The sequence below is a fragment of the Egretta garzetta genome, unplaced genomic scaffold (genome assembly GCF_000687185.1).
Source record: "Egretta garzetta isolate BGI_Z169 unplaced genomic scaffold, ASM68718v1 scaffold22, whole genome shotgun sequence".
In the NCBI taxonomy this organism is placed as follows: Eukaryota; Metazoa; Chordata; class Aves; order Pelecaniformes; family Ardeidae; genus Egretta; species Egretta garzetta.
Window position 1 is genome coordinate 61432 of NW_009259102.1, and position 13783 is coordinate 75214.

Genomic DNA, 13783 nt, shown 5'->3' on the forward strand with positions numbered 1-13783 from the left:
CATCTGTGGTATAAGACTGTGCTTCCTGGTGGGAAAGAAGGGAGGAGCAGTGTGTGTTCCTTAAGGGGCAGTTTGAAGAAATAGGAGTCGAGGATGTATGGCTGTGCTCTGGGCAGCATATCCTAACTTTTTCTCTCCTGGCATCCATGTGAAGGGGTGGTTTCTCGCTGCAGATTCTGCTAGACTGAAAGAAGGGCTGAAAAGCCACAAAACCCACTAATGGTGTGAGAAACTGAAACCACACATCCCTTAAATAGTGATCTAAAGACTGGTTATAAATGAGGAGTAGAGGAAAGTCAACTAACTTGATGATTACAATGCTGGGATATGTGTGCCAGTAGCTTAGAGCTGTATAACTGGGAGGCATAGTGGCTGTGGTCTATGTCCAATGGCAGTCACGGATGACCAAGGAGTTGGCTACCTGAGACTGTGAATCCAAGCAGCAAGAAAGATATTATCAGGCCCCTGAGTGCACTAAAACATCTTAATGACCCTGATAAGCCAAGCCTCGCCTGGGACTTCCACCTGCACCTTCTGCCCATGGACTCTATTTGAGACAGTGCCCAGACTGTCCTATGGGTGCCCGTCTGCAGCTCCGTCATAGCCATGCTTGTGGCTGGCTGAGAATCTTGTTGATCTAGACCCTGACTGACAAACTGACTTGTGGATTACTCATGGGACCTGATCTTTACTTGACACCCCGGCTTGACTGTGGACTTGCCTTGCCACTGCAGACTTGTTGGAGGATCTGGACTCTCAGTTGAACCTGGCTACCATCCCAACACTTGCCCTGCATGGGATAGTCCAAATGCTAATGCTTTGTTCTATCTCTGGAGATATTCAAAGCCCGCCTGGACGAAGTCCTGTGTAGAATGCTCTAAGAGAGCCTGCTTTAGCAGGGGGGTTGGACTAGATGATCTCCTGAGGTCCCTTCCAACCCTTGCGATTCTGTGATACCTCCTTGGTCTCTCCATCACCATACTGTTGGGAGTACTTGTAATCTTAACCGTGGCTGTTACAGTCTTGTAGACCTGAAAATCTAAGATATGAGTAGCTTCCTCCTCCTTATTGTGAGGTGAATGAGTGTACTGAGGTGTTGAGCAGTGGTGGAATGTGCCTTGGCCTACTGAGCTGACATCACGCAAGTAATTAGGGTCATGTTGCAGGCCCGTAAGTCTGACCTTCTGGTACACACCCTTCCTTTCAGCAAGGAAGGGGGAAATAGCAAAATAGCACTTTTCTGTAGTGTTCTGTATAACACCACCTGTTGTAGTGTTCCTTGCATTAATAATCACTCTTTCACAGAGGGAATAAAAAAACCAGTTATTGCTTACTAATTAATGCATTTAATCTGTCCTCACCCAAACTGTGACACCATAGAACTTTGCAGTCTGTGTTTTATGAAGCTGAAGTTGTTACCAGTTTGCTCTGAGCCTATGTGATACCATCTGCCTTTTGCAGGTTTCATTCTTGGTAAATATTTTGAAGATTGTGTTAGTGTGTGTGGAGGGGAGAAGTGTGGTTTTCCCACATATCATACAGTGAAAAACAACTTAGCATTTGTAAAAATGGTCACTTACAATTATTGCAGGCTTGAAATTGCATTTTATGAAAATAATGAGATAAATATGCATGTATTGTGTAAGTAGACAAAACCTTGTCTGTGAACATTTTCTGACCTTGTGTGTATCCCTGTATCCTCTAGTCCTGCAATCTGTTTCACAAGGTCAAAACCAATGAGGGTGCCTAAAGAATGTATGTCCTAGAAATATAAAGGCTTGTTACTTGGAGCTTTGTTTGTACATTGATATAACTTTATACTATAGACTAACTGCCATAAGATTTGGGAAGGCAGTCTAGAAGTCAGTGAATTCTGCTGTAGGCTATGTTATTTGGTTGCTGGTATTAGTCTCCCTCTAAAGGGAAGTTTGGTTGACATTCAGAATGGGTTGTTTTAAAATGTCTCGTTTAAATCATGGTTAAAATTATTTTTTCCTGTCCACAGATGAATTGTTTTAAAGACTAATGTCATTTACACTTCTTCCTTTACTTAGATGTTGATTTTCATTGTGTGGTAAAAGTCATTACTGTGAAGGATACACTATATTAACACATTTACTTAAGTGCTTAGCATGTTGTTCATATCTCGAGTGTTTATTCTTTCTTTTGGATATGTATCATGTGGGTTTTTCTATTTCAGTTAACTTATGTTTGTGTGCATGTGTGTTTGTGTGGTTCTGGGAGAATATTTTGAGAGAATATTGTCATATACTTATTTTCTTCTTAAAGTCTTTCCTGGGCATCACCTGTTAGGAGTGCTAGATTTTTTTTGGACTGATCTAATATGTGCGTTCTCATATTTTCAGTTTACATAGGAACTGGAATGCTAGTAAAGTGACCAAATACTTTAATTCTTAAATTCTTCTTAGTTAAACAGAGCAACTTTCAAATCCATTGAATATGTGTGGACCAAACTGAATTAGCATTGGGAGAGCTTTTTTTCAAGAACAATTTGGTCTTGCTTGTTTGGTTGCTTCTTTTGATAGAGACAGTCCAGTTCTGGGATTCTTCACTAGCTTTCACCAAAGTGACATACGAATTCATAAAAGTAGATGAAGCATGGAAAGAGTATAGGCATGTTGGAAGTTGAGCCTGGCACAAGTAAGTTCTGTTAAAGTTGGAAATGTTGGAGATTGTTAATGCAAATGACTGAGCTGGCAAGTAAACCTGTGAGTGCAAGCAAAGTCTTACAAATTCAGAATGCAGTGTAGATATGTTGCTTTGAGGGACAGGCTTGATACACAAGTAAAGCTGTAATAATCAGATTTTGCATGCGATTTATTAAAATCTCCCAAACGTGACCTGGTATTCATGATGCTTACTATGAAGTTTGTATCTGTGACAGTATTTTCCTCTGATTTTCCTCCTGTAAAAGTCATAGTAGAAAAAGGACACAGAAGTTTTTATGGTATTGAGATAAGGCAGACTATAAGAAGCTGAAGCCTGGTATTAACTTTTCTGGTTATATCCCCATAAAACTGTAATATCTTGTCTTCACCTAAATTTTATAGTTGGATGGTGCTAGTTTTCCTGTGAATAGAAATGCAGAGTCTGTCTCTTTACATAATGTCTAGAAGTAGGCAAGTAAACAATGCAAGTATTACAGTTGTTAAACTATTTTTGCAGGAAAGCTCTTTTTGGAAGAAATAAATTACAGATTGACTGTAAATATCTCTTGTTTAGAGGAAAATAGATATTACTAATTCATTTTTAACAAATAGCTCTACTTACTGTCTCTACTATGGAAGGTACTATGTGTATTGTGACCTGTTTGTTATTAAATCTAAGCAATACAGACAAAACTTCCCTTTGCATTGCTGCTTACCCTTCGCACCATGTCACTAATGAGGCTATGTTTTCATGAAGGACATTCAGCATTTAGTGATGCTAAAAAAGTGAAGTCTTGTTTGAGTCTCTTCTGTTACTCTGACCTTCAGATCTAGCTCATCTGGGGAGGCTAGGCTGTTTGGGGTTTTTTGATTTTTTGGAGGGGAGTTTGCCTTTTGTTGGCAAATTGAACTTGCTTCCCTTTTAGCAAGATGGAGTAGAATAGAGGGATAGGAAATGATGCTCCCCTCCAAAAAATCTTCTGTTCACCTTTGTGGCAAAACCCCATTAATTCAGCTGGGATGTAATGTGAAACCATGCCACCAGGTATACAGACAGAGCTCTGTGATTCTGCTGCAGACAAGATCATGGATTATTTTTTTTATCAAATTAGTTTGTCCATGTGGTTCACAGTGGGAAAGTGGGATGGAAGTATGTGGGAAGAGGAGCCTAAGCTGGTATTTCTGTTGAAGACTTTGAATCAGAAAATTCAGCTCCAGTGTTATTATGAATAAATTTCTGTTATTTCTGAATTATAGTCTGAATTAATTCTTAGGTTTCTGTCCAATTATCTGTCTCTGTCACATCCATCAGATCAGGTGTTTTATGAGTCTTATGTATATGGGATAGTAACATTGTTAGATATGGGTTTACTTGGTACGCTTAAGTAGTACTTACAACATCTTTTAAAGACTATGTTCTGCAACTAAATGAGTCAAACTACTCATATGCCTTCTCCCACTCTCCATCCTAAAAACTGAAAGCAGCAATTCACCTTCTTAGGAAAATATTTTAGCAAGTAGCCAAATTGTATGCCTTAATATTGGTGAGGACATAAGCAAACTGTCCCTAGAAAAGAGAAAAAACAAAAATTTGTGGTAATTATACCTGGCATATATTGAGTTGCCTTTTTATTTTAGGGAGAAGGGAAGAACAAAATTCTTAGAATGTGTGGAAAGTGGAAAAGGAATGCCCAGGTCATAGTTAGGTCATGGGGCTGAGGTAATTCCAGAATTTATACTTTCTTCTGTTATTGTAGTTGGTGAGTACTGTTAATAACAGAAAAAAGGTTCAGTTAAACCTGAGTTCTTTAAATAACAAGTCCCTGGATTTCTGGTCACTGCCGCAGCTTTACTAATTATTTGTTGTTCTAAAATCAAACCTGTATCTTTTCATTAGTGAATTTAACAAGCCTAAAACTTGATTCATTCTTTTCCTTTCCACTGTTTAATTACTGTTGCATGACTCTTTGAAAGTGTACAGCGTCTTTTTACTAGTGTAGCAGGGAGCTTCAGTAATTGATAACAGAGGCAGCAGAGCGGACTGTGCTTCTAACAGAGCCACTGAGCATTTAAGCCTGCAGAAGAGCAGCTATCTGCGCTAAAACAATGTGCTTCCAGGACAACTGACGAACAGCCTGCTGAGCCAATGTGTTTGGCAGGGGTCTCTGCAGTGGAGGAAAGGAGGCTTGCTTGTTGGTAATCATTGCCTATAATTTTCTTCTGTTTCAGTTTACCAAAATGGCAGCTTTTTCTTTGTAAGGTCAGTTTATTTATTTTTAATACAAATACATGAGTTTGAAATTTCCCTTAGTTTACCTCCTCTTTCTTTGAAATCTTTTTATTTTGGCATCAATTGCATTATACTTCACATTAAATCCTCATTTTGGAAGTAGGTGTTGCATCTCAGTTGGAAACACGGTTTGTGGAAGAAAGAGTAAAGGAATATAGCAGGTGTTTAGAGGGCTTACTGCAGAAGTAGAAGATAATAGAAATTTTCACTCTTCTTATGACGCTTAGGGGTTTTTTTTCACAACTGGATTCTATAAAAATTAATAAGGTATTCATTAGAACCGTTCATTTACATTCAACAACAGTTTTTCACTGGTATAGCTTGAAATTGTTGTGTTTCAAAGTGTGCCCTTTTTGGAACAAAAATTCATTAGTTGCCATGTAGAATCTTGTGGGAAAATATACAAAACTTTAATTTATATGCAGGGAGAAAGGTGCCTTTTGAAATAATTATCTTCCCTTAAAATTGTGCCCCTTTTTTTGTTGTTCTAGCTGTCTTATAGTAAAAAGCAATGATCATATTCTTCCTGGTTGTTGACTTAGAAATAATGGTCTAGAAAGGTGACTAGCTGTATTTTAGGAAAACAAGCAATATGTATTTCAGATGAAATATAAGCTTCTCTGAGCCTATCCCTTTGTGACTAATTGAACTGTACTGAAGAATTTGTGACTAGCAAGGGAGAGAGGAGGAAAATACTGCAGCTGAAAGTTGGGGGAAAAAAGGTGGGTTTGTTTACATACAGTCTTTAAAAATTAAAAGGCACTTTATAGGATTCATTGATTCCAGAAGTAATGCTGAATAGATACCTGATATAGTTTTGAGAAATAGAACATGTTCTAAAGATATATTTTAGACCAGACTTACCCTCCTGTTTCCAACTATATGTGACTCGCGAAGACTTTAGAAACCTAGAGCTGCTGACTTTCAGATGTTTGCTATACCTCTTCACTATGAGTGCAGCATTTTTTTTATACTTGAATTGTAGAATCATTAACATATATTAGTATAAGAAATTTAAAAATCATAGAACAGCTTAAGTCATTTCAGGAAAGTCATCTATTGCTGTAGTCTGAAGTTCTGTAATATGCCTTATTTAGTCTGGGAAATTGGCCATGGTAGATACAGAAGAATAATTGGTTTCATTAACCTATCATTGAGTGCTACACTTTGTAGAGGCCCCTTACTGAACTGGTTGCTTGGCACTATAAATTTTACCTGTTTTTAAAGAAATATTCAAAATCTGATTATGCTGTCCAAGCAACTGGTTTCTAATTCCTGCTCAATAGGAGAGAATAAACTTGAACTAGCTGTAAGGTGCTCTACTGCTCTTACCTTACCCATCACCACTTAATAATTCCAAACAAATGTAAAAATGAAATAGGAGAGGTGGAAAGTCTTACGGTTTAAGAAAAAGCAGTCTTAACAAGTTAGGAGATCATTAATGGGTTTGGAATGATAGGGTGAGTAAGGGAACAGAGGAAGCTGTTCCAGCCCTGGGCCAGTAGCTGTTGTTGTGTTGAAGAATTCCACTTACCTACATTTCCCACAGGTCTGAAAGAAAGAATATTCATCACCTAATTGTCCTGCTGACACTCAAACAGACCTATGGTGCATCTCTCTATGAGTTTAGCTTTGTGCTGGAAGAAGGGTTTACCAGTGAAAGGTTAGGCAGCTGAGCTTGCTTCTCCTGACTGCCATTTCACCTCCGCCTGTGAGGCCTCATGGTAAACTGGCACAAGCAGCTCACTTGGTTAAGTAGCTGTCTCCTCTCAGACTGTTGTGCTGTGAAAACTTGTCCTGGTTTCGGCTGGGACAGAGTTAATTATCTTCCTAGTGGCTGGCATAGTGCCACTGGTACTAGAAGAATGTTGATAACACAGGGATAATTCAGTTGTTGCTGAGCAGGGCTTACACCAGTCACGCACTTTTCAGCTTCCCCTGCTCTGCCCGGGGCACAAGAAGCTGGGAGGGGGCACAGCCAGGACAGCTGACCCCAGCTGATCAAAGGGGTATTCCAGACCACATGGTGTCATGCTTAGTATATAAACTGGGAGTTGGCCAGGGGACAGCGATCGCTGCCTGGTATGGGATGGGCATTGGCCAGTGGGTGGTGAGTAACTGCATTGTGCATCACTTGTTTTGTATATTCTGTATATTCTATTATTACTTTTTTTTCCCTCTGCTGTTTTTATCTCAACCCACGGGTTTGACCTTTTTTTCTGATTTCTCCTCCCCCATCCCACTGCAGGCGGTGGCGAGTGAGTGAGTGGCTGCATGGTGTTCAGCTGCCTGCCGGCTTAAACCACAACGAAACTGAAGCAGTATTAATGGCGTAAGGGCAGTGTAAGCTGACGTCCCTGCTGAAAGAAGTGCTTGTCAAGTGTGTATGAACTGAAGGATGTCAAGATAGCTTTGTAGGCAGAGTTTGGCTGCTCTGACTGTTTCTGAGCTGGACTTAAACAGTGAATTGGAAGTACCCAACTGAAAACTTGTATACAGAGAGAGACTAGAGGCATGGTAGGACTCTCTAGCCTCTGTAGAAAGATTCGGTAAGAATTTTGTAACACACTACTCATGCCATGCTAACTTCTTGTGCGAAATTTTTCAGCACTCAGGGCCTCGTCAGCTTTTTTACCAGCGCAGTCTGCAGTAGATCTTTGTTGCCACATCAAATGTTTAATGTTACAAAAATATCTCTTTCAGCTCTATCTGGGAAAGAAGGAGATTGAGCAAACAGGCTTCATGATCTCAAATTCTGTCATTTCTATGTGGATTCTGTATGAATAGATGTGGGAAGACACTGATGAAGTAAATGTCATCTCCTTTACTAATCCAGAATATCCCCAACATATGCACATTGTACTTCAACTTGCAGGAGAACTGTCATTGTGTCAATTCATCTTTGTGTTCCTCTAGAACATTTTTGCATTTGGTTTGTTTTTGCTTTCAGTCAATGACTGAGAAGGCTTATCAGTTATACTGCTGGATAAATGATGAGGTGCTGAAAAGCAACTTTATAGTGTTCTTGTACTTCAGAAAACCTTGGTATCCACCTGCAAAAGCAGTGTTGTTCCTAGCAGTTCTCTGATACCACATCCCTCCAGGGGGCATGTTATAATAAATAAATATGCTGTAATTGTATGAGTAAGTACATAATTTAGTATTAGTATCAGAAGTTATAAATTGGAATAGTGTTTCAGTGGAGCATTCAAGTAATAACAAAAAGTATAATCAGAATCTCGTGGTTACAAGAAACTTAAGTTTTGTAGTAAGAGCTTTAGACTTAGTAGGACTGTGGCAGGCCAATTATTCTATGATGTCTTGATTTAATGTTTTATTGTTTGGGGTTTCTTCTGACGTTAAAGTACATTTGTTTAAAAATCATCCTTGTATCAAATTGAAGATGTGAAGACAGTTATACTTTTATAATGAAGATGGTTCCCTGTATTGTAAGAGACTCAAGCCTTGCTAGTTTTTTATTAGCCCAAGTAAAACAGTTGACTAGGTGATGAACTTGGGGTTTAAAAGAGCTTTCACTGTTTTTTGGCCGCTGTATTACCAGGTTAATGATTGTCAGTGGAAAGGCAAAATCTAGGGAGCTGTCTTAGGAGATGGTGGTCAAATGATATGTTGGTGTAGTTACAGGTATGTCTGATGACTGAAGGCTGTAATTTTGTGGTATGATTTTTCCTCTGTTGAAGCTGGCTTAGTCCCCCATCCCAGAGCAGTTAATTTTGTGCTGCAGTGAGTTACAACTTCTGCCCTGTATCAATACAACTGTTCTACAGAGAGCTGTCATACAGATCACTGCAGCCATCTGAATTGTGTTTCTCTGCATGTGTGTCTTTTTAATCTGACATTGCTTCATTGGTTTACAGCACCAGCCCACAAGCAATATTATTACTGGATGAAACTGTAGGGATAGGGTGGCCTAGAAAGGATGAATACTTCTTGAGAATACATACAGTTTCTTTTGGAATATGTGAGAACTTTTTCTGAGAAAGCTGAATTATCTTTCAGATTATGGTTGATTTATAGACTTTCTGTATTATCAGTGATAGTAAATTCTGGTCTTTACAATTTGTTTTTAACATCTGTCTGCTCATAATGGTGTTCTGTTGTAAGTCGTCACGGTTAGTTAATATTTTCTGTGGTATCCTCTAAGAATTTTGCCTGGAAATCAGTTGCATTTTCACGTGCCAAACCTACAAAGTATCTAATGCTATAAGTTATTGATTTAAATTTAAAGTAAAACTTAAATTTAAAAAAAATTTTTTCTGAATTAAAAATTCCATGAAATATGTATGTCTAACAGTTCATAATCTACAGATTTTTCTCATTTGTAGACTAATACACAGACAACTTATACTCATTTGTAAAAAACTTGTCATTAGACATTTTCCTAACTTCTGCAAAAGCTGTAAGTACATAGCTTTTCAAAATAGTAGGTTCTGATTTCTGCACCAAGATGCTTATTTGAATCTTGAGTTGAATCAACTAAGGCAACTTTTAAAAACGGAAGAGGTTGGAAAATTATTTTTTTCTGGAAAATGCTGTTGTATTTTTTCTTAGTGCTTGTAAAATTAAATATGAAATTGTGAGAATACATGTAAAGTCCTTGACATTAACTTATCTGTCAAAATAATAATAGCTGTATTTGGGGCCAGGGTTCATAATGAAACTACAAAATGGCTACAAGTTGCTCAAAAAAGGCACCTGCTGCCAGAGACAGACATGCTAAAACACTGAATTTTTTCACAGCCTTCTTAAAAAATGCAGAGATTTCTTCTGTTGAATAAATGCTAAGTTAAAAAACAAGCTAAAAGCCCCCACAACTGGAGTTACAGCAGTAGTGGGTTTTTTTTTTTTCATGCCCTCATGTAAATAAAAGGAAGGGTTGGCTTAATACAAGATGATCATTAATACTTTCTACCACTTACTAGCTGCACATAGTGCCTTTTTTGCTTAATTAGCAGGATGTCCATTTTACAATCAAAATACACTCTTTAGGCGTTCAATACCTGGATGCTGGCATACTGAAGTTGCAGCTGGGATAGAGTTAATTTTCTTCCTGGTAGCTAGCATAGTGCTGTGTTTTGGATTTAGTACTAGAAGAATGTTGATAACACACTGATGTTTTTAATTGTTGCTAAGCAGTGCTCAGACTACTCAAGGTCTTTCTGAGCTTCTCCTGCTCGGCCAGGTGCGTAACAAGATGGGAGGGAGCACAGCCAGGACAGCTAACCCAGACTGACCAAAGAGCTATTCCATACCATAGAATGTCATGCTCGGTGGGGGGGTTGGTTGGTCGGAGAGGGGGAAGAGTGATCGCCACTCATGACAGGCTGATGGTTGGCGGGTGGTGAGCAATTGCATTGTGCATCATTAGTTTTGTATATTCTGTATATTCTCACCATTCTCATTATTACTATTTTTATTCTTCTTTTTCTCTTATTAAACTGTCTCTACCTCAGTCCACGGGTCTTACTTTTTCTTTCCTTTTCCCTGATTCTCTTCCCCATCCCACTGAGGGAGGGGGGAGCAAGTGAGCGGCTGCGTGGTGCTTAGTTGCCAGCTGGGTTAAACCACGACAACTTCTAACAATTAAAAATTAGTACTGGTTTTGGCTGTTAATTACATTTCAGTATCCATTGAAGTAGAATGTGATATGTATCAGACATTTAGTAACCATTTAATTGACAAACCTTAATAAGGTTAATTTAAAATGTGACCATCCAAAGAAACATAATTTGGGCTATATGATGTATGGTGTATTCCATTGCTCAGCTGAATAGGCTGCTCTTTATATTGGCCTATTTTTTTACTGCAAATGGATTTAACTGCTGGCAACTGAAAAAATTAGAATTGGAATTGCTTTAAAATATGGGGTTTATGGTTTTTATTTCTTTTAATGTAAAAATGATTTCTCAGAGTGTTTGCCACAATGAAATGTTGCATTTAAATATGCTGTTAAGATGCAGTTTCATGGTTAACAATTGTAAGTCTGAACTGCTGCCAGAGAGGAATGAACACAGTCATGTTTTCCTCCACCCCACACCACCACCTATGCTCTTTCATGAGCAGCTAACAAATCCTTCTGTTGTGAATGACCTTCCCAACTCTGACTTAGCAGCAGGAACACATGGTTAATTGCAAGGATGAAAAGAACCAAACTACTTCTTTAAGCACAGGCAGCTTATGAACCGGTCCTCTATCAGCGGTACTTCCACAGCCAGTATAAGCCAGTACGATGGCTTGCTGCTGCCAAAAAGATGCTTTCTTAGTCCTGTATCCTCTTCAACTATCCCTACCCCTTTCTTAGCACTGGATCCTACCACTTTCCAACCCCTCTTTCGTCTGATAAACTGACTAGCCTAACTCAGCATAGGGTGCTGGCAGGTTGGAGAACTGAGTCATCTCATGGAAAATCCTCGGGCACCAGAGCTGGTGCAAGATAAACAGCTCATAGAATCATTTGGTTGGAAAAGACCTTTAAGATCAGAGAGTCCAGCCACACCTGTCCACTACTAAACCAGGTCACTAAGCACCTCATCTGCCTGTCTTTTAAATACCTCCAGGAGCAGGTGACCATGAGCAGGTGGGAATACCAGGGCAAGGACAACAGGGACGTCTCCTTCCACCAAAGTGGTGAGGAGATGTTTGGATCAGCTTATTCCATCTTTTAGAACCTCTCCCTTAGCATTTACATGAAAAAGTTGAGACTTTTATGGAAGAGTGTGATGAAAGTTTCAGGAACCTTAACTGCCTTTCAGAGGTGTTACGGTACCTTGTTTCTTGTTGGCATTTTGAAGCTGATGCTTGGCTGTCATACTAGAGCAGTCTTAAAGAGTAAACAGACTTAACTTATATATATATATATGTGTGTGTGTGTGTATATATATATAAAGAACCTATCACCATATAGATAAACATTCTTTGGAACCACTCTGACATTCGTTGAATGAAGAACCTGTAGTGCTCAAACTCTTCTCTGCTAGTAGTTAGACCCTCAAATTGTCAGTATTCTTAAAGCATAGACTTTGATTTTCAGTATTTTATCTAAATACATATGATCCACCACCAAATTCTTAGGACAGGGATTAGGTTTAAAAAAAGTACCATAGGTATATTTAAATATGTCTTGAGTTAGTTTTGCTCAAGGTCCACTGTGCCCGGCCACAAAGGCTGACCTTATCTGTGTGGCTGCGTGTTTACTCACATCTGGAAGCAATGTTGTATTGCAGACCCACAGCCTGCAGCCAGCTCATTTCTTTTCATAAGCGTTTGTTATTCTTGATCTTTTAAAATGTAAACTGAAGTAGGATAAGTAATAAGAGATGTAAGAAGTGTAACACAGCTGAACTTGCTAACATCTTGAGACAGAAGGAAAAGTTGTGTGGTTGGAGGTTTTTTTTTTCCTGAAAAACAAGTTCACAGCAGTTGTGGATAATGTTTATAGAAAGGGGGTGTTGTTGGGAAGAATAAATTATAGCAGTTGTGCTTTTTTATCAAGCTCTTTCTCTGTAACAGCTTTTACTAGTAATGTTGTCTTTTTTTCTTTTTTTCTTTTTTTCTTTTTTTTTTTTTAGTGTGGACGTGAGGAGCTTCTTTCTTCCCGTGTCAGTAACAGGCCTTTTACCATGAACAATTCTACTCCAGCTACAGGTATACATAAAGAAAAATGTTTATTACAGTTCTTTACAGTGTGTGTTTTCTCTATAAATGTATGTTTTTGTATTCTTTATTGTCACCATAGCCTCACCAAGCCTGAAATAATGTGTCTCCAACAGCAGAGCCACTAGAGTCTATCCAATTCAATGACAGTATTGAGGAGGTCCAAAACTGATCCGTTGAAATGGGGGAAAAAAAAATAATCTGTTTTTCTATAATCATGGTCAAGCAAGTAACTTTCTGCACAGGTTCTTAAGTGCCTACTCAATTTTCCTGTAGTTGTGCATTTGAAAGGAATTTGTTTTCAAGTGTTTCAAGTTGTCAGGATTACAGAGACAGAAGATTAATATCCTATATCAATCTCAGTTTGGTGGAACATAAGGCATGTTATATGGATTTGTGATAAAAGGTTAAGCTGATTCCTTTGGTGTTCTTGTCCCTGCTTTCTACCCTACTTCCAGAACTTCTTGAGCAGCAGTACAGACAGCCCTGTGATTTCTTTTCAGATGTTTTCCTGCCAGTTCTTGTCCCCAGACAATCTCTCTATGGGTTGAGATGAATGGTAGTGGGTTTGTAAGGGAAGCAGTAGGAAAACGATTTTTTTTTTTTTTTTTTTTTTTTTTCCTGATCAGATATTTTCTTGATCTGGTTCACTACATATCTGCACAGATTGTTCTTCAGCAGAATGTTTTTTTTGGGAGATGGTGTGAAATTGGATAGATAGACAGATGCAGGGTAAGGGAACTGGATCTATTTAAGCAATGTGATGGCTCAGTGTGAAACCACAGCCACATGTTTCTTCAGACATGTTAAACTAGTACTACCATCCAAAAAAATTAATACTCTGCCGCAATCCATGTGTTGAGAAAGATGCAGTAAGTGTGTTTGGCTACCTGTAGTTTTAGATCAAATGAAAAGTTGAAAGTGAGAGAAAGCTGGGACTGCTTCCTTTAGATGTACTTTCAGCTTAGGTGGCCCATGGCTGCATAAGTTAACTTTAAGTAAAGTAAATTAACTAATGCATGACATAAACTATTGCCTGTCAACAGTGGTTTCCAGATAGTTGATTTTATGAGGCAAGGGACAGGGAAGATGACATCTTGGTAAGCATCTAAGACTTACTTGCTATATTTCCAATAAGATAAAAGGGGAA

General features: G+C 38.6%; 1 protein-coding gene across 4 annotated transcripts in view; it reads left to right on the top strand.

Moving 5' to 3' along the window:
• The window catches only part of PTBP3 (polypyrimidine tract binding protein 3), a 51474-nt gene that overhangs the window by 12860 nt on the left and 24831 nt on the right, over positions 1–13783 (top strand). For all 4 annotated transcript variants that reach the window (XM_035890819.1, XM_035890817.1, XM_035890818.1 and 1 more), the window contains exon 4: positions 12549–12624. In XM_035890819.1, coding sequence (XP_035746712.1) covers positions 12600–12624 — 25 coding nt within the window. In that variant the 5' untranslated portion in view covers positions 12549–12599. The remainder of the gene's footprint in view (positions 1–12548; positions 12625–13783) is intronic.